This window comes from Jatropha curcas, chromosome 2 (assembly GCF_041381405.1).
Source record: "Jatropha curcas cultivar XTBG-Jc1 chromosome 2, XTBG_Jcur_1.0, whole genome shotgun sequence".
NCBI classification, from domain to species: Eukaryota; Viridiplantae; Streptophyta; class Magnoliopsida; order Malpighiales; family Euphorbiaceae; genus Jatropha; species Jatropha curcas.
The window spans coordinates 32,762,395-32,789,208 of record NC_143152.1 but is presented as its reverse complement, the minus strand read 5'-3'; the positions used below and the strand labels follow the sequence as shown (position 1 = coordinate 32,789,208).

Genomic DNA, 26,814 nt, shown 5'->3' with positions numbered 1-26,814 from the left:
ATTATTAAAATAGTTAATTTTGCTAATGATTTTAACGCACGAAACGTGCGAAGACCTACACACAGGCCATGCGAGCGTAATGGCAGAACTGGTAATTAGGTGTAACTTCAGCGTCTATTAATTAAATCGCAAAGAAAATATCTTCGTTCCCGAAAGACGAAAAGGCTCATCAGGCCGAAATCTCTCGAACTTTCCTCCCACATAAATACGTTTCCCTTCTCCAAAAAGTTGCACTAGATATTTTTCTCTTTCTCCTGTGTCTCTAACCCCAAAGCAACAGCCACCACCCCTTTAATTACTGTACGAAACTAACAGAAAAACAGAGCAAGAGCCAAGAAGCCATTCTTTTTTCGGTGCTTCGCTATTGCTATGTGTGTCTCTGAACATATAGAGATCGGTGTTATTTGATTGAGGGGTTTGTGGAGATTGTGGTTTGCTGCTGGATTAGGGATGGATCGAGAAGGAGGATCCAACGGCGGATCTTGCTACTACTCTGTTCTCGGGATTCGCAGGGATGCCTCCTTCTCTGATATCCGCACTGCTTATCGCAAACTCGCCATGGTAATTGCTCTAAAACGCTGTCCTCTCTCACTCTCTCTCTCTGCAATTGTCTGTAATGCTCTCATTCTCTTTTTTTTTTTTTAATTTTCAACAATTATGGTGAAAATTGTGGTTTTGTTTGGCTGTTTTTGTTATCTGGTAATTAAAGAAATGGCATCCGGACAAGTGGACTCGGAATCCGGGTGTTGCTGGAGAAGCGAAACGGCGATTTCAGCAAATCCAAGAAGCGTACTCAGGTAACTTCAGCATATCCCATCTAAAAAATATCTTAACGTTAAAATTTACCGTTATTTCCTTTTTTTGGCGTGCAAGCTAACGGCCGTTAACTATACGTGTGGTTTTACAGTTCTATCTGACCAAAGTAAGAGGTCAATGTACGATGCTGGGCTTTATGATCCTTTAGAGGAAGAAGATGAAGTTCGTACAAATATCTTCCTTTTTTTGTTTTGCCGAGGCTAATCCTGGTTTTCAGGCAAAATAAAAGCGATGTCGTTTCTTATCAGTCCTTGAAGGGTAAAAAACGGCATCGTTTTGGTTCTTCCAAGAAATAGTTGTGGCGTAAAAGATTGCCGCAATTATATTTTAGACTAACTTCATTTTATTTTATTTTTTAAATATTAGTTGGGGCTAAATTATTCAATTTCTTTTTGATTAAATACCCATTCTAACCCTGGAAGTTGTAAAATTTTACAAACAGGATTTCCGTGACTTCATGCAAGAAATGCTATCGATGATGAATAATGTGAAAGACGAGGTATATATTACTTGTTATTATTTATTTATGTTTTATAATTAATTAAATATTACTATTTCAGTGGTTTGGGGGTATCTTAGTAATTTAAATCACTTCGGCTGTATTATTAGGGAGATAGCTTTGAAGATCTGCAAAGGATGTTCGTGGAGATGGTCGGTGGAGATGGCGCGGGCTTTGACCTCAATGAAAATCCAACGGATAAGAAGAGGGCACGAGCCAACGTATCCAAAGGTAATACGACAAAACGCAACAATTCTCGCTGCTGATGCATCGTACTGGATAAAAGCTATGGAGCCCATTGTATTTGACTTTTGTACCAATGTGTTTTTAATTTGTGATGCCCTTTTGATTTGTGAGGGTGGGAATTGGGTTCTTATTGGATAGTTTAGTTTAGAAGACAGTTTGGTGTTTTACAGTTTTAGGCTATCATTTATTTGAGTACTTTATAAAAAATATGTGGAAGCCGTGATGATAGGCATTTGGTTGGTGGAATAAAATTGCCTTTTCCTTTTATTTGTTCATTTTACCTTAAATTTATTGTTCTACATAAAATTGTAAATTTACTTTTCATGGAATTTTCTTCTCTTAATTTTTCTCTAAACAAAGGAAAATATCCGTTGTTTTCTTCTTTTTTTTTTTTTTTTCCTTTTTTTTTCTAGGAAACAAATTAATGCATTGCTCATTTTTTTCTCTAATTTTTTTTTTCTCTTATTATCTTTCTTCTTCGTTCCAATCATTGTGTGGTTAGTATATAATTTTTGAATAATAATTTTTTATATTTTTTATTACATAATAAATATTTAATCAGTCTAAATTAGCGGAATTAGAAATTGAAATTATCACAATTTTATAAAAGCATGTAAGGGTAACACTGTTTGGAAAAGGGGAGGAAGGAAAATTTGGGTAGAAAATAAGAGGGGAAAGTTACTTTCACTTGTTTGGGTAGGTGGTAGAAAATATGTAAAAAATGATTTTAATGGGTATTTTCCTTTTGGTTTCACCTGGATGTAATCATTCCAAATTGGAAGGAAAATTGGCGACAGAGGAGTGAAAATTTCACTATTCAAGGAGACATTACTTCAATACCCCCAAACTAAGTAAACTCTTCTACCAAGAAGTACCCAAACTACGACACTGCCTGGTTGGCTTGGCCGGAAACAGCACCTAGTGTTCGCCAAAAAGACAACTCGAAGTGGTTGGCGGAACTGTCGGTAGCAAGGAAGGGCCAAACTGGTTGGCCTTCAACTAGTCTTGTCGAAAAGTGGACAAGAACCACACTAGTGATGGAGAAATCGTAGCGTTTCCTTGCTACGTCGCCGAAAAAAGAAAAAGAGAGTTGCTTTCAAGCCGCGTCGTCGAAGGAGAAGGATCGTAGTCGATTGATTGCATGAAGCTCGTTGAAAAACCTGAAGGAGAGAGAGAGGAGTGAAATGTGGGTCGAAATCGCAGCTCCTCTCACTCACGACACTGAAATAGAAAGGAATGGGAGAGAGAAAGGGACTAGTAGTGTGATGGTGAGGAGGAGACGGCGACAACTGGTTCAATGCCGGTCAGCTAAGGTGGCGGCTGAGAAATTGAAGAGAGAAAGGGATTGGGGCCGCCGAGAGTGAGAGAGGAAGAAAGAAGAAGGAAAAGAAAAGAAAGAAAGAGCTTTTAGGTTATTTCTGTCCGATTCAAATTAGTTTGGTCTAATTCAATTGTCTAATTTGATTTTCATCTGATTTATAGATTTTTCATCCGATTTGAAGATTTCAAATTGATTTACAGATCTGGTTTGGCAATAATAAAATATTTTCTTATAAAATTTCATTATATAATCCCATAGGTTGAAATTAGGGATAAATTTTAAATGTAAAATATATGAAAATCAATTTTTGGGTTATTTCATGAATGATGTGATTGAATGATTTATAATTATCGGTATTCAAGCTTGAAGACTAGTAATTAAATGGATTAAGCATTAACTAATTTTGTCTAACTTTATGTTTTTATGTTATTTTCTTCCATTTTTTTAGATGTAAAATATGATGCATGCACACCTTGCAATGGTTTCACTTATAAATGGTTATTCATTATAATTAATTAAATAATTAATCAATTACAACTTAAGGATAAAATGTGTTATAATGTCTAATTTATAGATATATAAAGGGTAAAAATATAAATTTATAATAATATTATTTTCTTTCCAAACAAAAAATATATATTTTATGGGCTTTCTTTTCATTTATTTTCCTCCCTTTCCCAAATATAGGGTGAAAAGTGAGGAAGGGAAATGAATAATAAAATTAATTCTTATTTTTCTCCCTTATTTTCCTTCCCTTTATTTTCATTTCTCCCTTTCCCAAATATAGTGTAAATTTCTATGTTCGACTGATAATAAATTGAAACTTGTTGTGCATGTCAAAATAATAATTGAAAGTAAATAGTATATAATGCCACTTGACCTGCATCATTTCTGAGGTTTCATGTGCAAAATAATTATATTGAAATTGATTTATCCAAACAAACTAATTAAATTAAGTTTTTTTTTTTTTTTTTTTTGAAAGGACTAATTAAATTAAGTTGAAAATTGGAATTTTGTATGTTTAATCATGGTTTGGAATTAGAAAATATGAAATAATAATTTACTATCGTCAGTTCGTCACTATTGTGACTTTGTAGTTTGTCTTTTGTTTGGTCTGCTTTTTTTTTTTTTTAAAAAAAAGAATGTTTGTTTCGTCCGTTGGTACGGTGAATAATGTCATTCAAAGAGATTTAACTGCTGACAGTTTGCTTTCCTTGCGAAAAGAATTTCTGTTTGTCTCGCATTTGGTGTGAGCTTCGATGGGTGAGTAATTAATGGGGGGGTTAAAGTGAGAACATTTGATATGTTTCTAATTGAATTATATATTGATTGTTAATATATTCTAATATCTTTATTCATCTTTCCAGTAAAAAAAAATAATAATAATAATTTCCAATATCATTAATATGCCTCACTTAATTATGATGTGGGAAGAGAATGAAGCCATTAGATAACTCGAACTTGACTCTAAGCATATTTCGGATTGGACCGATTAAATTTAACAAACTGAATTTGTTCAATTTGATTGCTTGTAATCTATTATTATTAACCTCAAAATCAATCAATAATACCGTTGATAATAAACGAAAAAATAAAAATATATAGTACATCAAAACATAATCTAACAATAAGTATATATACAATATGGTAGTAACAATAGATTCAATTTCGTATCTTCTCATATTGAATTATATGTAATTTAACTAAATCAAATTTTACATTTATCAAATCACATAACATAAATGGGGAAGAAAATTTGAAATTTAATATTAGAACAATGTAACCTAAACTTTGCTTATTATTATGAAATCCAACTTATTTGATTGTTGAAGTATAATAAATAAAATAAATAAAAGTGGAAGATAAAAATATAATATGATTTTAAAAAATTAACTTATTAAGAATTATTTTATTATTATAGCTTATTGTTCAAAAAAATTACAATTTATTAGACAAATATAAATATCATTTTAAGATTGCATGTTTACAGAAAAAAAAAAACTACAAAATTAATTAGTATATAAAAATTAAATTAAAATCCAAAAAAACTGCAAACTTTTATTGCGTGATGGCTAAATTTAATATCAGAGAAATATAAAAGAAAAAATAATATTCAAAGGAAGATTGCTCCATGCAAAATGAGGAAGCTTTATATAACTTTATATATATATATATATATATTAAAAAAACAAAAGTGAACCCTAAGAATAAATAAGAGTAAATTTTATCGTATTTTACCAATTATCCCTATATCGAAATAATTCGCCTCTTTTAAAATATGACCTTTTTTTATATATTTCTCTTCACCTTATCTATCTATTTAAATCTATAAAGTTTCAAACATATGCGATGAGGTAGCATACCACTAGAACATTGTTTTGCTAAATTGAAATTATTTTATATTTTTAAAAATAAATATAAATTAATGAAATTAATAATGTCATTAATATTCGGAATGTTTGAATTCCTTTTAAAAAATAAGTAATTATTTTATATTTCTTCTGATAATAAGTAATAAAATTTTTCAATTTATTTTTTATTAATCAATTAATTAACAATATTGCTTTTTTTATGAATATTTATATAAATTTATTACTTCTTGAAAACTATATCATCCCACTTCTATAATTTTTTTTAGAGAAGTTTAGAAATCCTCTTATCAGCCGCAATGAATTTATTAATTTATCTTATTATTTAAACACATTTAAATTTATATTATGAAATTATTGTATTTTCTAATTGAAGAGTAATTTACTTACTAACAAATTCATTTATTTGAAAGAGTATCTTATTGACAAATTTTGAACCAAACGATGCCTCTGTGCTAGGGATGGAAGACGACGGAGCAAAATTTAAATTACTCGTATCTATATCCATTTAAAATTTTACTATCTGTATCTATTTAAAACCCGTTTAGATATCCATTTAAGCATTTGTATCCAAATCCGTTTAAATTTTTACTATTCATACCCATCCAAAATTCATTTAAAATACCTTTATACGGGTCGAATACCCACGAATTTTAACTATTTAAATCTAAATTTATTTAAAATATAATTTTTGTTAATTATAGATAGAATATATGTGGATACCTAATAGCGGGTAAGACCTATTACCCGTAACCTATTCGTATCTATTACGAACATTAATTTCACTGTATTCATCTCAAATTTATTTATAACTACTTTATTTTATTTATACGGATCGGAGTGGAATAAGTACCCTAAACTACTCGCATCGCTTCCATCTATACTCTGCGTGCGTGGGTTGCATATTTCCTACTTAATTAATTGGAAGGAAGGGAAAAGCCACAAACGACGACGTTGGGCTTATTACCGGCGGGGCAGGTCCCACCATTTGTAAAAGTCGCTTTTTTTCCTCACCTTCAAATTCAAACTCAATGGCACATCCGAAAATCAATACTCGATCCAAGCCTACTTTCATCGGAAACCCTACCCTCCAACGTATCCTATATATACAGACAACCCTGTTTCTCCTCGCTCTTCTCTCCTGAAATCAAAACCCTCAGCACTCTATTTTCTCTTCAAAACCCCTAATTCGACTGCTGTCTCTTCGTTAATCGTTTCTTAGATCCCTCGATCAATCAATAATTTGCACAATTAAACTAAGCAAGTAAAGATGTCGTTGAGGCCAAGCGCTAGGACTGAGGTACGCAGGAACAGGTATAAGGTGGCGGTGGATGCCGAAGAAGGGCGCCGGAGGCGTGAGGACAATATGGTGGAGATCCGAAAGAATCGTCGGGAGGAGAGCCTGCAGAAGAAGCGGCGTGAGGGACTGCAGCCGATGCCGGCTTCGATTCACTCATCGGCTGTTGAGAAGAAGGTCAGTTTTGCAATTCCCTCCTATCGATTGTACGGACTTCGTTGTATTTTACTTTGCTTCCCTTTTAGAGTTTGAATTTGATCGTTAGTGAGGTTTTCTCGAATATGACCCTGCCGATAATTTTTCAAAATTTCGGATAATCTCACTCGAAATTGTTCGTATTTAGGGGATGATTGAACTGGTGATATGTTGGTTTAGAAGTATGTGTTTGTTACAGGGCCGTATTGTCTGCATGAGGTCTTTTGATATTTTGGGGGATTGGTTTTTATAATTCGGACAACTTGTTAGTTCTTTTATCTTTCGTTTTGCTTGGATTGATGGAGTTCAAAATTGATGTCATACTATCTAAGTCATGTTTAATCGTGTTTTATTTTTTTTTAAAAATTACTCCTTAAAGTTCCTTTAATTCTTTTCAAGTTAGTTTTTATTCTGGTTGTTGCCTGTTTGCAGTTCATGTTGATATCTTCAGGAAGCTAATTCCATTTTATAGCTTATTTTAATTGATCTTGCATTTTATGATACCCAATTTGCATTGCTAACTATATTTCAGCTTTTTATTTCCTGATGATTTCCACTATCTGAGTCTTCCTGATTTTTCCTGCTGTTGGTTTTGATACGGTGAATAATTGGTGTCTTGGTTGGTTGTTGGCCTTTCATAGCTGGCAGCTTTTCCAAAATTAGTGATTGAATTTAATGATTGAATTTTGTAATTTGAAGTGAATCATTTTTAGTTCAATTTTGGAAACCTAAAAATGCCTAAGAAACTTATCACTATCATTGGGGCTATAATATTTGGCTCCATTCCATAAGATTGACACTTGACATTTTGATTTAGAGTGAGATTTTTATTTGTCTGTTTGAATTTTTTAAATGGGACTACTTCGTCTTCTTGAAAAATTGGAGAATCTTTTGGAAAGAGGGTTGGTCATTGTGAATTCTGTGGCTCAATTTCATTGGAGTCTTCGTATCTGAGAATTGACTTGGTTTCAGTAGATGCCTGAGGTTTTTAGGTCTTGAGTATGCTAGAATTGGAGGACGGTTGGTACCACTGCTTTTTAGTTGTTGTATTTAGTTAATGAGATTCTGTTGTTTTGTTCAGATGGGTTATCCTTGTTTAATAGTTTATACAGATTGTTGGTGTATACTGTAAGTACAGTGTTTAGCTTTCAAGCAATTTAGGATGCAGGCAACGGTAGTTCTATGTGAAATTGTTGTTTCATCATGCTGGTTATTGGAATCTTAGATGAAAAATGAAGGAAATTGGGGGAACAGTTGCTGCATTTTGTATCATTGAACTATTTGTAAATTGCTAAACAAAACTATTATGATATACCCTTTCATTCTTTATCAATGCAGCATTTATTTGAGATGTAATAGTGTTGTTTAGATCAGTAGGGACCGTTTTCGTCTTTTCCTCCTTTGGTATAAAATTCTCATACGAGTTATGTCTACCAGATTGCTATCCTTTTTGATGGATTTATACTGTGTTGGTTTTGAATTGTTTTGTGACATTTAAATATTGGCTTATTATAGAAAATTTTGATTGCGTGCAGTTGGAGCATCTACCGTCAATGGTTGCTGGTGTTTGGTCTGATGATAGTAGTTTGCAGCTCGAGGCAACCACTCAATTCAGGAAATTGCTCTCAATTGGTGAGAAAGTAGTCTGCTTAATTTTTATTAAGATTGGTGGAATTTCATTTGTTTATTTAATTTTGACATCTTTGCGGTGTCTATTTTCGTCCATTATTAGAGCGCAGCCCTCCAATTGAAGAAGTCATTCAGGCTGGTGTTGTGCCTCGCTTTGTTGAGTTTCTTATGAGGGAGGACTTTCCTCAGCTTCAGGTCTGCCAGACGCCTTCATTTATCCTTTTTTTTTATCCAATCCTTATGTAAGTTTAGAATCTAATAGGCTAAAGTTCATGTAGTTTGAAGCAGCTTGGGCTCTCACAAACATTGCTTCTGGGACATCTGAGAATACAAGGGTGGTAATTGACCATGGAGCTGTCCCCATATTTGTAAAGCTTCTCGGCTCTCCAAGCGATGATGTTCGTGAGCAGGTAGGAATTGTAGAAGATAACTGAACAATGTTATGGCTTCTCCTTTGTTATTTTGGTTTTTTGGGGCTTGTTGTTTGTAATATATTAAGGTGCTAATAAATTGAGCCCTTATTGAATTAGCAATTATGAGCTGATCTGGAGGATGATAAATTAACCAAATTCAAGTGTTGATCTGAAAATGCAGGCTGTGTGGGCATTGGGAAATGTTGCTGGTGATTCTCCTAAATGCCGTGATTTAGTCCTTGGCAATGGAGCTTTGCTTCCATTACTGGCACAATTGAATGAGCATGCTAAACTTTCTATGCTAAGAAATGCGACGTGGACACTCTCAAACTTTTGCCGGGGCAAGCCACAGCCTCCTTTTGACCAGGTTTGTTCAGCTCCTGATGCATTGCTATCTGGTATCAGTACCAGTGCTTATGAAATTTCATTTTATCAATGATGTTTAATGTCTTGAAGTGGGCATGTTTGTCTAGCATTCCCATCTTTTTTCCCCCTTTGTCATGTGCGATGTTTTGTTATTTGCCTATTACTGACAGTTCTATACTTTTTGTATTTTATTATACAGGTTAAGCCTGCACTTCCAGCTCTTGCACGTTTAATACATTCTAATGATGAGGAAGTCTTGACTGATGCATGTTGGGCACTCTCATATCTTTCTGATGGTACCAATGACAAAATTCAAGCTGTTATTGAAGCTGGAGTATGCCCTCGGCTAGTCGAGCTGTTACTGTAAGTGTCAGATTCTCCTACTCTAACCTTTTTGACTATTTTTTTTAGGTTTGTGAACTCTTTTTGATGTCGGGTGCCTGTAGTCTGATTCAGTGATTGTTTCATTTGTCAGACACCCATCTCCTTCAGTTCTCATTCCTGCGCTTCGCACTGTTGGAAATATTGTGACTGGTGATGATATGCAGACCCAGGTAGTAGTCATTCTATAATCACTTGTTTACCACATTTTCATACAGATATCTCCTCAAGTCACTATTTATGTTACTCATCAAAAGTTATTTCATTTTTCATTTAATTGTGATGCTTGTGTACTGTTCAATGTCTTTTTACTGTTCTAATCATAATGATTTTCTCTTTCCAAAAAAAAATCATAATGATTTTTACTTGTAATGGAAATTTGGAAAATAGATATGTTCCATGTTATTTATGACCTTATCTGTAAGCCTTTTTTTATGCACCTCATTAGAAGGATTTTAAACTCAGATGATTTGTTGAATGTCTTGATTCAAGTTGCATAATAATGCAATTGCATAACCCTCATTAGCAAATGTAGTTGACATCTTATTAGAGATAGATAAATTGATTGAGAGAGAATGTAATTATCTCTTTATTATTTGTAGTTGGGTTGGTAAATAAGAGTTGAAAATATTAAACAAGATAGAAAATGAAAATAATTATGCAGATTAACTGCTTAGTAATCTGGCCGAGTCTGAATTCTGAATTTCTTACTTTCCAATACGTTTGTTGATTAAGAAAGAATATATGTAAAGAATATATGTCCAATGTAATCCCCCACCCCCTACTAATTGTGCTATATGCTGTGAATTTTGCTTGGTGTGGATACATACTGTTTGAAGTGGGAGTTTGTTAGTTCCCTTATACTAATGTGGTATGCTGCCTTTTAGTGTATAATCAACCATCAAGCACTGCCTTGCCTTCTTAATTTGTTGACGAACAACTATAAAAAGAGTATCAAGAAGGAAGCTTGTTGGACTATATCTAATATAACTGCTGGCAACAAGGAGCAGATTCAGGTAACTATATATGTCCTAGTTGGTTGTGTTGATTTTGTGGCATTTTTTGGATTCTGACTCTTAAATGATTCATCACAATATCTTACCTATAAATCTTGTAGGCTGTTATCGAGGCTGGTATTATTGGTCCATTAGTCCATCTACTTCAAAATGCTGAGTTTGATATTAAGAAAGAGGCTGCTTGGGCAATCTCCAATGCTACATCTGGTGGTACTCATGAACAAATCAAGTATGATGATGGATTTTTTCTTTTTATTTCTAAAAATTATGCTAGGTGAGTCGTTATAATATAAGATGCTAATTGTTCATAAGCATGCATGCAGGTACCTGGTTAGTCAAGGATGTATCAAGCCCTTATGTGACCTTCTCATCTGCCCTGATCCAAGGATTGTGACAGTTTGTTTAGAAGGTCTTGAAAATATCTTGAAGGTAGGAGAAGCTGACAAGAATTTAGGCAATAGTGGAGGTGTAAACCTATATGCACAAATGATTGACGATTCTGATGGTTTGGAGAAAATTGAGAATTTACAGTCTCACGATAATACTGAGATTTATGAGAAGGCTGTGAAAATTCTGGAGACGTATTGGTTGGAGGAGGAGGATGAGACAATGCCACCAGGAGATGCTTCCCAATCTGGATTTCAATTTGGTGGTAGTGAGATGCCTGCTGTTCCTTCTGGTGGATTTAATTTCAGCTAAATGTAAGTATTATTTTGTATGATTCTCACTCTTTTTTGTAGTACTGCAAAATAACCTTGTGCATACAATTTTTATCTTGCATCTAATCTACATGGTTTACATTCTTGTGATTCATTACGTGCAGGCAGTTAGCATTGTTTCCGTGTCAAAGTCTTTGTGGAATGTGGTGGGGCAGTAGTCAACTTCAGGTCAGATTGGTGTTATGTTTGGGTCTAGTGGTCCAGTCTAAGGTGTGATTGGAAGTTGCTGGACTGGTTCAGGTTTTCACTATGGGAAAATTAAATTATATCTCCGAGAGAGAAGGATATTGTTCAAGTTGTTCACTTGATGAACATCGGATGCGCATATTTCTGGGGATAAGGGTTGGTCTTGGAGGTCGGGCTTTTATAGAACAAACAGAGTCTTTTTGAATGTATCTGTTGTCCTAGTTTTTTTTAGCGTCTCTGCATTTCCTTGCCACAGTTTGTCGATTTTGGCACTCCCAAAATCATTCTAGCGAAGTGCTTGTACTTACTAGGAATATTGAAATTATATATATATTTTCATGTAAGTGTCGGTTGCAGTGATTTTTCTTTTCTACAATTGACATGGTAATTGAATCTCGATTTCTTGATCTATTTTTAATGGTATATACAGCACACTGGTTTGTCCATTGAATTGTCAAGTTCCGATGTTGGTGGAAAAACTTGTCACCACGGTTTATCGCATTTCTTTGGCAAGTCTTTCAGTTCCTCTCATGTTCTGCTTAATTGACCTGGAGTTACTGGTGCCCACTTGATCATCCTAACGATTGTACGTCTGGAGTGAAAACTATAGAGTGGTGTAACGATTTTTTCTCACCAGAGAAGCGATAGGCTTTTCTATGCTCGGGAATGACTAAACAGAGAGCTCAGCAACACCAAAATCGGCTTTTCTGGTCTCAAATGGCTTCACATATCGAATCATGACGCATTATAGTTCAAGTTTAGACTTACCTAAATGCTACATTAAACGAAAATAACTCAAATACCCTTTCATGCAATGACGCATTGTAGTACCAGGGACATGTATTGTTTTATAAATTTTCTAATTGCAAACTTAATTTTTTTTAAAAGAAAATAAATCTATATTTTTGTATGATTGGCAAACATCAATATTTTATTTGGTGGCTGACAGGAGAACCATTTTTCGACCATGATTTCATGTTATCGAGGACAGGGCAAGACTCTCTCTTGTCTTCTACTTGGAGAGAGGGAGAGAGACACATATCCAAGGCTCAGCTTTTGATGAAACATAATTTAAATGCTCTAGTCTAGAGCATGGGGAAGTAAAAAGCCTAATAATAACCCAGTAAGGTCTTTGGATGAAGAGCTCCAAACCATACCAGACCTGAATCTCCTTCGGGCCCTTTTCCCTGACACGTCTTCCATTAGACCATACGAATTTGTATTCCTATTCCTGTTAGGCGTTATTCTTTCGGGCCTTATGTCGCAACATTAATTTGTATGCAGACATAAATTTCAATTTATCAAAAGTTTTCTGTTTCTCGTTCTATCTTGTTCATTCGATTTTTAGACTTTTTTTTTCTTTGAATTATAACCCTTAATTAATTTCTCTTAAAAGTGACCCCACCCAAAAATACCATTTTTACCGTAAAAAATATTTTAGAAAAAAGCTAAAGAAGTGGGACTACTTGCAGCTTCATCGTTTGCCCTGTCCACACGTAATAAACATTAAATTGAACGGAAAAAGTAGCCATTCGTGCATGTCGCCACGTGGCAAACGTCCATCTCCAAAGTTTGGCGGGTGTAGTGCCAAAACAACAAATATTTGCAACGCTTGCAGAGAGGGAAGGGGTTATTTACGTCATTTCAACTGAATCCCCCAACCCCAAAACCCAGAGGATAGGGTTTTTGTTGCCATCCGCCGAGAGAGCAGAGCATTAAGAATACGCTCTCTTTCGGTTTCTCCTCTCTCAGCATTCTCTCTGTTTTATTTCTCAATGTTTTTCTCTAACTTGCTAGCTCTCTGTTTCGTTCTCTCTCAATATCGTTAATTCTTTTGTTGTTCAAAACCCTTTAGGCTTTAGCCCCCTGTTTCTCTCTGTTCAAGCTTCAAAAAAAAGGAATGGTTTATGGTCTGATGGATCTTAGCGAAAGAGTGAGTCGACATAAATATAATCTTTCTAGTTTTAATGGGTTTGCTTTTCTTTTTTTCTTTTCAATGGGTTTTGGGTTTTGATTAAGTAGTTATATATATTTATTTTCACCTTATGGTATTATTCTGGTACAGAAATCATGGTGTGAAGAAAACGGGAGTGTTGAGATCAAGAAGTACTGTACTGATTGCAAAACCACCAAGACACCATTATGGAGAGGTGGACCTGCTGGGCCCAAGGTACACTGTGGTTCTCTGTTTTTTCTAGTTGAAAAGAAACTGCTGCTTCTCTGTTCATTTGGGATTTTCTGTTTTAATCTTCATGTTTCTTGTTTTTCACCTGAATCAGAAATTCACTAATACCCATTTGATTTGATTTTTTCTTGGGATTTTATTCTTGTGGATCTACGATCTTCGGAACCGAGCAATTTTAATTTAATTAATTCGATCAGTTGGATTTTACTGTTAGATCACTGTTTCTGTTGCGATTTTGAGTGGTGGATTGTGGTATTGTTCAGTCACTGTGCAACGCTTGTGGGATCAGATACAGAAAGAAGAGAAGAGCTATGCTGGGTTTGGAAAAAGATTCAGTGAAGAAAAAAAGAACCCATATCACCAGCCTCACAACCATCACTACTAGCTCTGCAAATACCAGCAATAACACCTCAGATTCGAATTGTAACGCTGATGAATTGAAGGAATCTTTAAAGATGAGACTAATCGTTGTGGATGGGAAAATGATGTTTCAAAGATCATCAATAGTAAAGAAACAGAGGTGTCAGAGGAGAAGAAAGCTACGAGAGGAAGAGCAGGCTGCTTTTTGTCTGATGGCTTTGTCCTGTGGCTCTATTTTTGCATGAAGCAGGAAAAAGAAAGAAGAGAAACGGATCTCAACAGTAAACTCTAACCCTACATACCTTTTGTTTGTCCTTTTAGATTAGCGTGCTTTTCTTTTTCTAGGGGAAAAAAAGAAAGAAATGAAATGCCCATGTCCTTGACCATTTTGTTTGGGCCTTTTGGCTTTCTTCTTCTTCTCTTCTCTGTTTTAAAAGGAAGAAAAAAGAAAAGAAATCAAGGGACTGAAATTCCTTGTTAATGGTGATGATACAATGTAGATAGTTTATTATCATCCATATCGTGTTCTAAACTTGGAGAGATTGTTTTTTTTTTTCTTTTTCTTTTTTCTTTTTAATTTTCCAACTATCTCAATCACCCTACGTTACATCCACTTTTAATAAGGTACAATTAGTAGTTTTATATTGAAAAAAATTAATTAATATTTCTTAATTTGTTTAAACTGAAAAATAATTTTGGAAGTGGGAAGAGAGTATTTATTTACAAATAGTAGTTTCGTTTTTAGCGGTAAAATATATATATATATATATTTCAATTCATGGATAAAAACTATAACAATTTATTACTATTTCATATATATTTTCTTTTTATCTCAGTGAAAATATATAGACACTCTCATTTGTATTGCATTGGCTTGTATGTACGTTGAGTGTCCATTTCGAACAAAAATTGTACATGGAAAGTTGGGCCCATTCAATTGCTTTCTGGTTCTTTGATCCATGGAATTGGGGCTTTGAAGCCCAACCTGCCATTCTAATTCAGGCCGAATTTGACTTTTGTGCTGCTTATTGGGTCCATGAACTTCCGTTGACCACGCCAAGTAGTATCTGCTTTGATTCATGACCACGCCATTGAGTTAGTTGTACCTTGTACGTTGTGTGTTTGGGCGGCTAACCGTTTCTTCCCCAACTCTTAACATTTTATACATGATAGAGGAGAGAGAGAGTTTCGTGTAGGAATTCACATTGAATTGCCAATTATCACAATTTCATTATCTTGGCTTGCTTTTATATATTCATTTATACAAATAAAAAAAAATTATTTTCAATATATGCTCTCTTCTTCGTTCCAAAATTATCATTTCAGTTTTTTTTTTTTCACATTGTTAAGAAGAGTTATTTAAATTAATTTAACTATATTTTTTATTTTTTATTTTTTCATGTATACTTTTAAAGATCCCTAAGATGGTATATTAATGATTTATTGAGAATTTTAAAATATGAGAAATGTTCAGCATTTCAAAATTTTAGAATTAATTATTTTAAAATACTTTTTCAAAAAATACAAATCGAATTATTATTTTAGAAAATCCATAAAGAAAACTAAAACTTTAATTTGGAGATGAGATGAAAAGAGTTAAAAAAGATTAATTTTTAATTTATTATAATTACGATGCTCATATATAAATTAATAGGTTTGCACATCAATAATAATTGGATTAAAATAATAAATTTTAGCAGTTTATTATTTAAAGAAAATGATTTGATCTTCTACTCTAAGCAAGGGTAAGTGTGATTGCAAATACAAGCATGTTTTTTTATTACGTTTATCCCTTAAATTTTATAAAATTTACATTTATTTATATATTCCTAAAATGCATTTACTTTGTAAAAAGTAAATTTTCCAAAAAATAGGTCATCTTGAATCAATTCCAGTCATTTAGGTATAATTTTATTATTAAATTTTATCCATCACTATTATCATTATTATTGTTTGCAAACTTGTCCCATTTAGAATTTTACGTCTTTAAAAAAAATTTAAATTTATCTAAATTTATAATAAATTATTGAGTAAATTGACTATATTACTCTTAATTTAATATATTAAAACATCAAAATTTTCAAAAATTGAAACGATAATTGTTGGTCATATATAAAGGGTAAACATGAAAAAAAGATTTATTATGTGATAAATATTTTTGAAAAATAAATTTTTAGGAAGGAAGAACTAATAAAAGAGAATATTTTGTTTTCAGGAAAAAAAAATCTTTTACTTAAAATGGAATTTGTAAGAAGAGAAGAGAATTAAGAGAGAGAGAGGGGGTTGTGGATAAACAAAAATTAGAGCCGAGAGAGATGGATCGTGCAGGTGCAGTAGATGCGCAAGTTATGGGGCTCATAATTTAGATCGTGCAGTAAAGTTGAATTGTATCTTCTCTCTCGCCAAATTCTCAACTCCATTGACACCCTTTCCTACCTTTTCTCCTCCACATCGCATAACTTCTCCGTCTCTTTCTCTCTCGAAACACTAATTACATCTATAAACACTCGATTTTTAACTTCACAACACGTTCCTTTCTTTTCGCATTTTGAATTACTTGCAGGCATGTCTCTCCTTCTCTTTCTCTCTCTGTCTGGTAGTTACTCTTTCGTATCTCTTTGGACTTGCTCTCCTTGTTTGGTTCCCGTGAAAATATCTTTAAATGTTTTGTTCATTATGTCTACTATCTTCAACACAATTATTGTTCAAAAAATAATTGCGCTAATGTGAATGGCGCCATTTGAATAAGGTACTTTTAGTTGTTTAAATGATCTCTGTCGATGATGAGTTCAATGCTTGAGTTATTTGAGTAAATCGGTTATTTTTGTTTTCTTTCAACTTTACTAGTTAGCTGTGGTTGGGGCAATTTTGCTATTGGTGTTATTGGTTATCAAATCCATTTTTGGATAAGAGTTGTTTTGGATTGGTATGTGATATAATTGAAGGCTAAAGTTCATTGCTTGATTGATAAATTTGTGCTGCTTTTGCATTTTACATTACTCGGTAGTCTTCCTCTGGTGTAATAATAGTGGTTATTGATTTTTGAAGATTAAGATCTGCATCTGGCATAATTTTCTTGCAGGATACAGAAATAAAATAAAATTGAAAAAAAAGCGAGAGGTTTCGTGTCTTTATGTTCATAACTTCATATTGGCTTCACAATAAATATACATCTCAGGCAGTTCAGGTGCAAGACTTAGAAAGTTTTATATGAGAGCGCTTAATACTAAATTTATAGAATGTAAGATTCACTACATCTAATTTTCTCGTTAGTTAATATTTTCAAGCATTGAAACTCAGTAAAAGAAAAATTATTCTCTGTTGACAATAAAATCGGAAACTAAGATAGATATTGTGGAGGCTTATGTAACTTTATACTTGTCATAATCTGTTAGCCTTCTTTTGGGAACATGTTTTAAGTTTGCTTCTCTGTTTCAGATGGTTTTGCTTGTGCAGTCTCTTTGTGTTGCTTTTTCAGTGAGATTTGCATTCTCAACTGTGTTTTCACATTGATCTCGATATTCATTGGGGCGCCTAAGGTGCTGCTGGGTACATGTACTCTAAGCAGGATCAGGCATATTATATAGGATAGAATGGGGCAAGGTTTAACAATTAGCTAGTAGGAACATTTTTCTAAACAAGTCAAGCACACCCAAATCAACTAATGTTAGACCAATGATTTATTTACGTCTTGTGCATGTTGAATATTCTATTAATCTACAAAATTCTATGCTCATATGCTATAGTTATAGAAACATTAACTTGAAAATGATAATATTTTTTCAGTTCTCTGATTCCCTTGATCTGTTATTTATGTATTCTCAGGTCTAATTGAATTGCTCGTCTGTGATGCAAAGTACACTTTTGAATCTTTCTCTGTTATAGTTCTTGAGTTAAATGAGGATACTCCCTATGTGCTTTTCAATCTTGCAAGTGCCCAGATGCAGAATCCACACCTTAGCTAATTTTTGGCAGGAAAGCTTCCACAGCTTGCATAGGAAATGTGGAGACTACTCTAGCTTTAGGTTGCATGGTTCCTATGGCAATGCGCTTGAAGGAGGATACAGTAGAAGATGGATTAGAAGACCTTTGAGTACAAAAACAAAAGGAACAAAAAAAATCACTCAAAACAGCGATAGCAGTAAATCAACCACTATCAGGCATGAAATTTTGGATGAAACCATTTTGAATAGTGCTACAGTGAATGCAAATAAAAAAGAAGTAATTGAATTCCAAAAAATTCAATACTGTAACATTCAACAGAAGATTGCTGAGAATAATGACTTGTCCAAGCTTGTCACAGTCATCATCTTTGATCTTGAGACTACTGGCTTTAGCAGACAGAATGAGCGAATTATTGAGATTGCACTGCAAGATCTTCAAGGAGGTGAAAACAGCACTTTCCACACCCTAGTAAATCCAGAACGTTATATTGCAAATTCAAATATTCACAAAATCACAAATCATATGGTCTCAAGACCTGGTATTCCAAGGTACTGTTAGCTTTTGATGCTTTTCACGGGGTTCCCTTCCATGATTAAGATATCATCAATGGATCTAAATTTTGCATTTTATTTGATTGGTTGTTTCTTTCCTTTTTATTTTTCTTATTTTTCATTGTTGTTCACATGCCGCATTTGCTGTAGTTGTGTTAATGAACAAGATGCCATGCTAGTCAGGTATTGGCACATAAAACTTTTGAGAACCAATCTCATTTAGCTGAATGTGATGCTCAACGGTCTTTCTATGTTCTGAAGGTTTTTATAAAACATGAGCCAGGTTGTATAAAATCATGCCACCACAATATTTCTAGTGAATTTCTTTCATCTTCATTTAATTTGGTGGAAGAGGGTGAGCCTTGGTGCAACAACAAGGTGTACCATTGAACCCAGAGTCACAGGTTCAACCATTGATTCACCCTGTATTTGGTGTAGTATGCCTCGAATAGCCTTACCAAAACCCATGATCAAATGCGATTTTTTTACCTTTTTCTCTATCTTATATTGTAACTTTTTTTTCTTTTTGGATATAGTTAAAAGAAAAATACACCAAGTAATATCCTGGAAAAGAATTAGAAGATTAGTAATATACAAGCACTGCTTCCCTTTGTGTGTGTGCATGCACATATGATTGTCAATAAGCTGAGTTTGCAAGGTTGAGGGAGGGAGGGCAAGCCCAAGCTCAACCTGACAATAAGTTGTCAAGTCTGAGCAGAATCATATTATGTTTGGGCTGCCTCTGATCCTCCCCATTGAGTCCTGCATAGAATTTTGAAGTCCATTTTCTCCGTGTCAAGGTTCTATTCTGGATTTATTTCTAGAAAATGAAAAGGATCTCTTACGGATCACAATCCTATAGTTGGACTAGGAAAAGTAACTGAAATAAGAAATGGACATTGACAGAAATGAGCATTCCTTTCATTAGCCTTCAGGTCTGACAATCACCCCATTCCTTGTTTTCTTTTCCCCCAATGTACCTCAGCTAGAGGATCCTGAATTTCACGATTGTGCACAACCTACAGATGCCCATTATTTCTTTTAATATATTATTTTTCAATTTACACCAAATTGGCATTTGCTATCTCTTTTGTTGAGGGCAGATGTTCCTAACAGACTAGGGACATGAATTGTTCTTCATTTCTGTCTTGCATGTTAGTGATGGAAACTCTCTACTTAGTTGCATTTAATTGAGCATAACAAAGCTCGCTATTGTTTAATTTTGCTCACAGTTGTTTACCATATGTATATATAGAGTTAATGTTATGTGATATTTTTTTGGAAATTTGTAGGATGGAAGAGCTGATACCTATACTACTACAGTATATCAGAAGCCGCCAAAAGCCTGGCGGCTATGTACTGTTGGTGGCTCATAATGGCCGTACTTTTGATGTACCCTTTTTGACTCAGGAATTCAATCGTCATGGTTTTGATATTCCTTCTAATTGGCTATTTTTGGACACGATGCCTTTAGTACGGGAATGGATGAAGTCTGAAGGTCTTTCCCATTCCTCTACGCATTTGTGTGCAAGCGTGTTCTTTTAATTTATCTGCATTTGCCATACAGCAAGAACTTATTTCTATTTTTTATTTTTTTTTAATAGGATTAAGTTGTTCAAGAAAACTGCAAGACATTGCTGAGAAGCTTCTGATTAAGAAGACTGGACCAGCTCATAGAGCCATGTCAGATGTGGAGCTATTATCATTAGTTTTTCAGAGGCTGACTTTCAGACTGAAACTGTCACTTGCTAACATAGTTGTGAGGTGGTCGTTCACAGCCTTGGATTTGACCAATGGAAAGAAGAAAAGTTCCGGCTAGTTCAAATTCTTATTGTTCTGTAATTTTTTAAGTTATTCTTCTCGAATATGTGCAAGCCATTTATGTTAGTCATACCTGTGTTGGGAATCCCATTTTTTGGCTGGGAAAATGCAGGAAATTTGTGATAGCTGAATAAATTTGTATTTATTTGACAAGAAAGGAAGGTGAAAGCAACATTACTGCTTGGTAAATGAAAATTTGGCAAAAGTTTACATCCATGCTTTCTATTATTTTTGTATTCAAGACCATTAATGTTAGTCATATATGTGCTGTAAATCCCAAAATTAGTTATAGCTGAATAAAGTTGTATGTGCTGTAGTGGAAAGGTGAAACCGGAGTGAAAGCTTTGGATAAATAGGTCATACCTAGTAACTTGGCCACATAGCTTTCGTAGCTCAGTTGGTTAGAGCACCCGTTTAGTAAGCGGGAGGTCTTGAGTTCGACTCTCAACGAAAGCATTAATTTTATGGTCATTTTTAGTCTTCCCTGCATATTATTATTAATTATTTTTAAATATAAAAGACTATATAACATTAGTCATTACAATATATCTTAATTAAGCACTCCCTTTTTTTGGGGTACATAATGCACAGCTGCTTTATGAACTGGCATATACACTTCATCAAAGTAGGTCATCAAAAATGCTGGTTTAAGGCTTATTATCTTGTAAACATATAACTCTCTACTTCGTCAGTGGAATTGCCCCAAATAAGAGACTGCTTGACTGTGTTTAATTTTTTCACTTTTATTATAAGGAAGCCACGAACCTAGTTAGATAGGTACGAGAAATCCACAATAACAATCGATTTAAAAGGACAATATAGTAAAATCACGGCAAGAATTCTAAATTTCAAATATATAAATAATAGGGAAAAAACACTTGCAAATGAAATGCAAAGAAACTATAATTGATTCATCTCATTTCTCATATAATTAAATTGAAAACTCGATACAAACATTCGAAATGCCTCATCTCTCTCTCTCCGTAGAGAAGTATCAGTGAAACAAGGCCACCAACCTCCACGGGAAAATCAAAAGAATCGTAAGAGGTCTGTGACAAAAGAACAGCATCCTCTATACAATTTCCAGGGCATTCATTCCCTAGTCATTAGTAAAGGCTCCTCCCCCATTACAAAATTTTGAATTAGATCAAAAAAGAAAAAGAGAATTTGATCTAAGGTATGAACTGAGGCAATTTAAAGCTTTACCATTTCGGCGACACGACTCCATTTATAAGTGTGTGAAAGTTGTAGGGGAGAGCGCTAAGAATAATTGAATTTTGGAAATTACATATGCTAACAACTCATTACAATATCTCCTTGAGGATTAGTAGGACCAACATGATAAAGCACATGATCACAAGCGTCGTCGCACACATCACCATCCCTCCGTGCTTTTGTGTTCTCTCAGCCTGCAAGACCAATTCATTTAAAGAAACATGAACATATGAGAGAAAGAGAGGCATTGGATCCTATGAGAAAATCGCTAATGAGAATAAGAAAGGCACCTTCTGCAGCTGCTTAAGTCCCTCCTCAACTGTAGTTGCAACATTCTGAATGTTGTAATCTATCCTATCAACAATAGTACCCTGCTTCGAGAAAACTATTCAATTAATGTTAAGTTGACATTAAAAAAAGTTTAGTAGACTTATTAGCACCAGAGGGTAAGGCAGTTTTTGACCTGGTCTATTACAAGTACTGACAAATCCTTCATAATCTGAGCAAGCTCATTTACTGATTCCACAACCTATAAATCATAATAGTTTGAAACAAGTAGTTTTAATTAGTAAAGAAGAGACAATAAGTTACTGTTAATATTAAAAATAATAAGAAGGTGATCACTTGCCTGTTGGATCTCTCTTTCCCTTTCTACTGTGAATGCTTCGCTTTTTTTCAGCTTGGACATTTGATACTCATTAAAGACCTAATATGTCAAATAGATACTTTTTAATATTATACCAAGGCAGGCAAGAAAAACAGACAAGCTACTATGACAATAAAATTTAACTATCAATTATTTATTATTTTGTTGAGCTAATCAGCAAATGGAGCAATAAAATTATGCAGGGCAGTGTCAAAAACTAGCATACCATGTCGTCCAAATTTTCGTCATCCATTCTAGCTCTACTACCGTTTAGGTTCATCTCTAAATCAACACCATCGTGACCCTGCATCAAGAAAGAAACAACAACGTGAGGAAATATAGGATTATATCCTTTAGTAGTGAATAAACCTAAAAGGTGAAATACATCAGTTCCTCGTATGTTAACACAAATGAAGCAGAACAAAGAAATAGAGTTTGCAGTTTTATTTTATATAAAAGCAGAAAACAATTTCAAGCACCAAATAATAAAAGAATAACTCCTGATTGATTGATCTCTCTCTGTCTCCCCCGCCCCCCCCCCCCCCCAAAAAAAAAAAAAAAAAAAAAAAAAACCAGTCACACCCAGAAGAAAAAAAAAAAATCCAGCAGGCATCACCCCTTAACAGCAATAATGATTAGCCAACTTCTTACATTTTAATTTAATAGCTGAAAAAGGAAATTGAATTCTTTCCAGACCTCTTTTTGTTGCCCAAGGCGCTTCAAGTAAGTTGACTGTTTCTTTCGAAGTTCCATCGAGAGGTTCTGAAGGTCAGTGGCAAGAGAGCGCTGCAAAAGAAAAGTACATAAACATAATTCAAAGACTAAAGAGCCATGGAAATGATGTACAAAGTCATGTGTACTCAAACGAATGTGAAGTTCAACGATGCAAATGGAATTGCTACGTTTACAACTGACCACCATATTAGGAGCAATCATTAATTTCAACCACAAGTATGAGTGCAGGGTTCGTGGAAGAAGTAATCTAATAGTCTACAAGAAGAACGAAAAGGAAGAGCAGATGCAGATGCACACTTATCTAACCAATCATCCGGGCAAGTAGAACAATATCATTTTGAATAATTAAGGCACTAAAGGTTGTAAATTGAATACATTAGGCAAAAAATGATAGTCTTGAAGGTAAACTTAGCTCAGAAACTCCTAGAGAGTGAAATGGAGATAGCAGTGAATCACTTCACATGTAATGTTTAAGCTACCATTTAGGTGTAATTCTATTTAAGTTCACCTCCAGCCAATTCTAAAATGAGTCAATTAAACTACTAAAGGTCATGCTAAGAGTCATGGCAGCATAGGCATTGATAAAGTAGTCAATCGACTGATCACAATCTTGTATAAAGATGGATATCACAATGAAAATCAGCAGAACTACAAATGCACAGAAAATATAGAAGCCATCGAAACAACATACCTGCACATTTTTTCGCACATTTGAATCCTCAGAAGGACCAGCTGCAGAAAGTCTTTGTAATTTCTTCTCTGATTTCTTTATAAGATTTGTTATCTCTTGAGTTAGAGACTCAATCATGCGTTGATCTTCCTTACCATCTCCAAATGAAGGCATCAAAGCTTTAGCATGAGCCTTGGATAACTCGGTCATTTTCGTGCGTGCACGTTGCACATTTGCAGCTATTTCTTCTGATACATCCACCCAAGCTGGTGGCAGGCCGACTGTAAGTGCACCTTTACTGCAGCAAGAAAACTAAGTTTAATCTTCCACCTATGATATTTTACAGCACAACAGAGTAGTCATGAAGTAGTATGAAGTTATAAAATTTCAAGACAGTTATGTTTGTATTTCTACTCGTATCTACCATTTAGCAAAAACTTCAAAAACAATTGTCCAAAATTAGAGTTCTACCTTCAAAAAAATGATATCACTCCTTAGTGTTGAGTTTTCCGGCTCACACTTAAAGAGGATATTGTAGATTCAAGCTCCAGGTAAAGAGACGTTAGACAATGTTTTAATGGTTTGGCACGCTTTCTACAATGGTGCTATTTTGGTCATCTTAGACTCTTATGCTTAAACAAAAACGAAAACCCAGGACTTTGTAAGGCTGTTGCAGTTTACCCCCTTGGTAGTTAAAAGGCAAAAGAAATGGCAGGTGGCTCCATGGAAATAAGCAAATTGCCAAACCTATAAAAGTTCTCTCTCAATTTGTTGCTAGAATTTCCATAAAAACCACTGTGACCAGTAAACATATCTATCAAAATCAATCCGGCATAGTTGTAGAGCCAGTATAAAACATGCCAAAGCACTCAAATCTACTCACCCTTACCAAGATCAAACTTTTATATGACCACTCTGAAGCTCTTGTTCCTCCTACTAGAGTCAACTTACTTTTTAGTCCATGAGAAGCATCAATTCCATTTCATAAAATCAAACTTTTATTCCCACATGCTTCCCCTTAATACAATGAAGCAAGTGTTCTGCAAAGACATTCACCAGAGAAAATACTGAAATCTAAGTTGTTTCCAATAATTCTGGAACATAGTGCCGTCCTAGGTCCAAAACTTACAAATGATGGGAAAAGAGGATGACTGGGGAAATATTTTGGATAAAAAACCTACAGCTTGAACTTCATTCTCAGATAAATCCGAATACGACTAAAACACTCGTGATCTTACAAATCTCTTCCAAAATGAACTCGATAAATGTACCAACTCAACATTGAACAACCATTTTCTGTACACCACAAAATTATACCTAATTGAACTGATGCTACTTATTTGAGCCACATTCTTTTAATCCTTTCTAAATTCAGATATCGAGTAACTCAGATTCAACATATATGAATTGAACCTTATTTAAATTCATTACAAAGAAAATTCACTTCAGCTTTGCTATACGATTACGTAGCAAGAAAAAAGCTGACAGATCTCAAACTTTCAGAAAGTATATCAAAACATAAAATTCGCTTGATTTAATTATATAATTATAATAAGAACACATACCTCGAATTACCAGGATCTTCGGTACTTAGTGGAGCATAAGAGCGATTTTGGAGAAGCGACGTGTTCACTAATTCGATCACCGGACCGCCACCGGAGCTTGTCGTGGCTGATTGAGTCGATAAACCCGATGGAACCCTAACGCTCTTCAACGCATCTCTATATTTCCTAAATACCAAGGTCTTATTCCTCGTCGCCATAACCAAAATCTCTCAAAACTCAAAAGATGAAATAATGCAAAAAGGTAAGATTCAAAACAAGCTATAGATCTGAAAAAATTGAAGCATATTGTCTCAATCGAGATGGACGTTGGAGGTGTCGCCGTCGGAGATCGGGGGACAAAGCGGTTGGGACGGCGGCAGACACGCGGCCGGCGAAACTGGAAATAGTAGCGTCGGTCGTGGAAGAGTCGTCAAGCTGAGGGGTTAGTTAAGGAAAAATGAAAATAAAAAGAAACCTGTTGGCTGTTGGTTTGTTGGTCCAACTGCTATGGTGGGGCCAGGATTTAGAGCGGGACCGAGGGAGGGTCCACTCCACTCCCCATGGTTGGATCGGGTTTTCGGTTGGCTATTCAAGTATCTTAGCGCCGATGCTTAACCCGACTAACAAAATAAAATGAATTTTAGTTAAAAAAGTAAAATTCCTTTTTTGTCACTTACGAATTTTTATTAATCATATGGATTTATGTTTTTATAAGTTTAATGCATAAATTGGTAACTCAAATTAAAAAAAAAAAAGGATCCTCAATTTTTACGCCCACTTAGCCTCCGTTTGTTTTTGAAAAATAGTTTATCTTTGAAATATTTTTTAAAAAAATATTTACTTTGAAAAATATTTTTCAAATGACTTATTTGTCATTATTTGGTTGAAATATTAAAAATAAGTTAAAAATATTAAAATTGTTAACTTATAAAGTTATAAAATAATAATAATAATATAAATTTCACAGTTTTAAAATTTTATTATTAAATATGAGAATAATGAAAAAAAATAGTAAATTATAAAATTTATCGGTGACCGATGGTGGTGATAAACAGTGGTAGTTGATGGTGAACGGTAAGGGGTAATAGTGACTATCGATAATTAATAAATTAAAAAAATATAGATTTATAATATCAAAATAAATTTGTCAAAGTCTGAAAAAGGTTTTACGCTCTTGAAAATAGGAAGTTATTTTCCTTAAAATGATTTAATTTTCCTTTGACCATCCGTTCACTTATTTTCCTGAACGCTCCAAACAACAGAAAATTATAAAAAATATTTTCCTGCAAGTTATTTTATGGAAATAAACAGAGTCTTAATTTTTATTTAACATCAAATCAATACTTATTTGATAATTAGAACAATTTTAGCATTCATACTATGTTGTCATTTTTTCCTAGTAAAAACACATTAATATTCTCACTTGTACTAAATATTTTGTTGTTGATTTTATCATTTATGTTTAAAAGTTTTTTTTTTTTTGAGAAAAAAAATGTTTCAAAGTTTTTTTTAGCTGATATATATGAATTTATATTTATTTGGACTTCATTCACTTTATAAAAATAATTAGTAATACATTTTATTTTTAAAAACTAATATTTTTATAATTATTTTAAATTTTTTAATTAGTATTTTTATTTATATAACACTACTCACCTTAAATGTAAATAATTATTTTTTTACAAAAAA

At 33.8% G+C, this 26,814-nt stretch overlaps 5 protein-coding genes and 1 non-coding gene across 8 annotated transcripts; 5 read left to right on the top strand and 1 right to left on the bottom strand.

Moving 5' to 3' along the window:
* The first annotated feature begins 230 nt into the window (after positions 1–230).
* On the top strand, positions 231–1,828 carry LOC105647450 (Chaperone DnaJ-domain superfamily protein). The gene is made up of 5 exons (XM_012233549.4): positions 231–561; positions 710–797; positions 908–978; positions 1,259–1,315; positions 1,426–1,828. The coding sequence occupies exons 1-5, from the start codon at positions 451–453 to the stop codon at positions 1,579–1,581; spliced, it is 483 nt and encodes a 160-aa protein (XP_012088939.1). The 5' UTR covers positions 231–450; the 3' UTR covers positions 1,582–1,828.
* Positions 1,829–6,380: 4,552 nt separating this feature from the next.
* LOC105647451 (importin subunit alpha-2) lies at positions 6,381–11,575 on the top strand. Its single transcript, XM_012233550.4, has 11 exons — positions 6,381–6,725; positions 8,279–8,375; positions 8,476–8,567; positions 8,651–8,782; positions 8,967–9,152; positions 9,351–9,514; positions 9,627–9,705; positions 10,420–10,548; positions 10,650–10,777; positions 10,872–11,249; positions 11,372–11,575. Exons 1-10 carry the CDS (start codon positions 6,522–6,524, stop codon positions 11,245–11,247), a joined length of 1,587 nt encoding a protein of 528 aa, XP_012088940.1. The 5' UTR covers positions 6,381–6,521; the 3' UTR covers positions 11,248–11,249; positions 11,372–11,575.
* Positions 11,576–13,217: 1,642 nt separating this feature from the next.
* LOC105647452 (GATA transcription factor 15) lies at positions 13,218–14,483 on the top strand. Its single transcript, XM_012233551.4, has 3 exons — positions 13,218–13,386; positions 13,519–13,623; positions 13,902–14,483. The coding sequence occupies exons 1-3, from the start codon at positions 13,354–13,356 to the stop codon at positions 14,241–14,243; spliced, it is 480 nt and encodes a 159-aa protein (XP_012088941.1). The 5' UTR covers positions 13,218–13,353; the 3' UTR covers positions 14,244–14,483.
* A 1,760-nt stretch (positions 14,484–16,243) lies between these two features.
* DPD1 (Polynucleotidyl transferase, ribonuclease H-like superfamily protein) lies at positions 16,244–20,531 on the top strand. Of its 2 annotated transcripts, none has more exons than XM_012233554.4 (4): positions 16,244–16,747; positions 17,824–18,491; positions 19,787–19,992; positions 20,099–20,531. In XM_012233554.4, exons 2-4 carry the CDS (start codon positions 17,896–17,898, stop codon positions 20,311–20,313), a joined length of 1,017 nt encoding a protein of 338 aa, XP_012088944.1. In that variant the 5' UTR covers positions 16,244–16,747; positions 17,824–17,895; the 3' UTR covers positions 20,314–20,531. The 2 variants fall into 2 exon arrangements, with proteins under 2 accessions (XP_012088944.1, XP_012088942.1); XM_012233552.4 differs by having other exon boundaries at positions 16,245–16,561.
* A 166-nt stretch (positions 20,532–20,697) lies between these two features.
* Positions 20,698–20,771, top strand: TRNAT-AGU (transfer RNA threonine (anticodon AGU)). The gene has a single exon. It is a non-coding gene; the product is annotated as a tRNA-Thr (tRNA).
* A 434-nt stretch (positions 20,772–21,205) lies between these two features.
* Positions 21,206–25,601, bottom strand: LOC105647454 (syntaxin-43). Of its 2 annotated transcripts, none has more exons than XR_002285968.3 (8): positions 25,147–25,601; positions 23,603–23,879; positions 22,873–22,962; positions 22,403–22,480; positions 22,159–22,236; positions 21,994–22,059; positions 21,821–21,915; positions 21,206–21,724 (listed from the first exon to the last, which is right to left on the bottom strand). XR_002285968.3 is itself a non-coding variant. In XM_012233555.4 (8 exons), exons 1-8 carry the CDS (start codon positions 25,341–25,343, stop codon positions 21,620–21,622), a joined length of 972 nt encoding a protein of 323 aa, XP_012088945.1. In that variant the 5' UTR covers positions 25,344–25,597; the 3' UTR covers positions 21,206–21,619. The 2 variants fall into 2 exon arrangements, 1 of the variants encoding a protein (XP_012088945.1); XM_012233555.4 differs by having other exon boundaries at positions 21,821–21,901; positions 25,147–25,597.
* Positions 25,602–26,814: the final 1,213 nt, after the last annotated feature.

Coding starts and splice junctions, on each gene's coding strand:
- LOC105647452 (XM_012233551.4), top strand. CDS start 13,354: ATGGTTTATGGTCTGATGGATCTTAGCGAAAGA. Junction 13,387..13,518: donor TGATGGATCTTAGCGAAAGA/GTGAGTCGACAT, acceptor ATTCTGGTACAG/AAATCATGGTGTGAAGAAAA. Junction 13,624..13,901: donor GTGGACCTGCTGGGCCCAAG/GTACACTGTGGT, acceptor GGTATTGTTCAG/TCACTGTGCAACGCTTGTGG.
- LOC105647451 (XM_012233550.4), top strand. CDS start 6,522: ATGTCGTTGAGGCCAAGCGCTAGGACTGAGGTACGCAGGAACAGGTAT. Junction 9,706..10,419: donor GTGATGATATGCAGACCCAG/GTAGTAGTCATT, acceptor GCTGCCTTTTAG/TGTATAATCAACCATCAAGC. Junction 10,549..10,649: donor GCAACAAGGAGCAGATTCAG/GTAACTATATAT, acceptor TAAATCTTGTAG/GCTGTTATCGAGGCTGGTAT.
- LOC105647450 (XM_012233549.4), top strand. CDS start 451: ATGGATCGAGAAGGAGGATCCAACGGCGGATCTTGCTACTACTCTGTT. Junction 562..709: donor CTTATCGCAAACTCGCCATG/GTAATTGCTCTA, acceptor TGGTAATTAAAG/AAATGGCATCCGGACAAGTG. Junction 979..1,258: donor CTTTAGAGGAAGAAGATGAA/GTTCGTACAAAT, acceptor TTTTACAAACAG/GATTTCCGTGACTTCATGCA.
- DPD1 (XM_012233554.4), top strand. CDS start 17,896: ATGAGGATACTCCCTATGTGCTTTTCAATCTTGCAAGTGCCCAGATGC. Junction 18,492..19,786: donor TCAAGACCTGGTATTCCAAG/GTACTGTTAGCT, acceptor GGAAATTTGTAG/GATGGAAGAGCTGATACCTA. Junction 19,993..20,098: donor GGAATGGATGAAGTCTGAAG/GTCTTTCCCATT, acceptor TTTTTTTAATAG/GATTAAGTTGTTCAAGAAAA.
- LOC105647454 (XM_012233555.4), bottom strand. CDS start 25,343: ATGGCGACGAGGAATAAGACCTTGGTATTTAGGAAATATAGAGATGCG. Junction 23,880..25,146: donor GAAGATCCTGGTAATTCGAG/GTATGTGTTCTT, acceptor TTCTTGCTGCAG/TAAAGGTGCACTTACAGTCG. Junction 22,481..22,872: donor GCCTTGGGCAACAAAAAGAG/GTCTGGAAAGAA, acceptor TTCTTGATGCAG/GGTCACGATGGTGTTGATTT.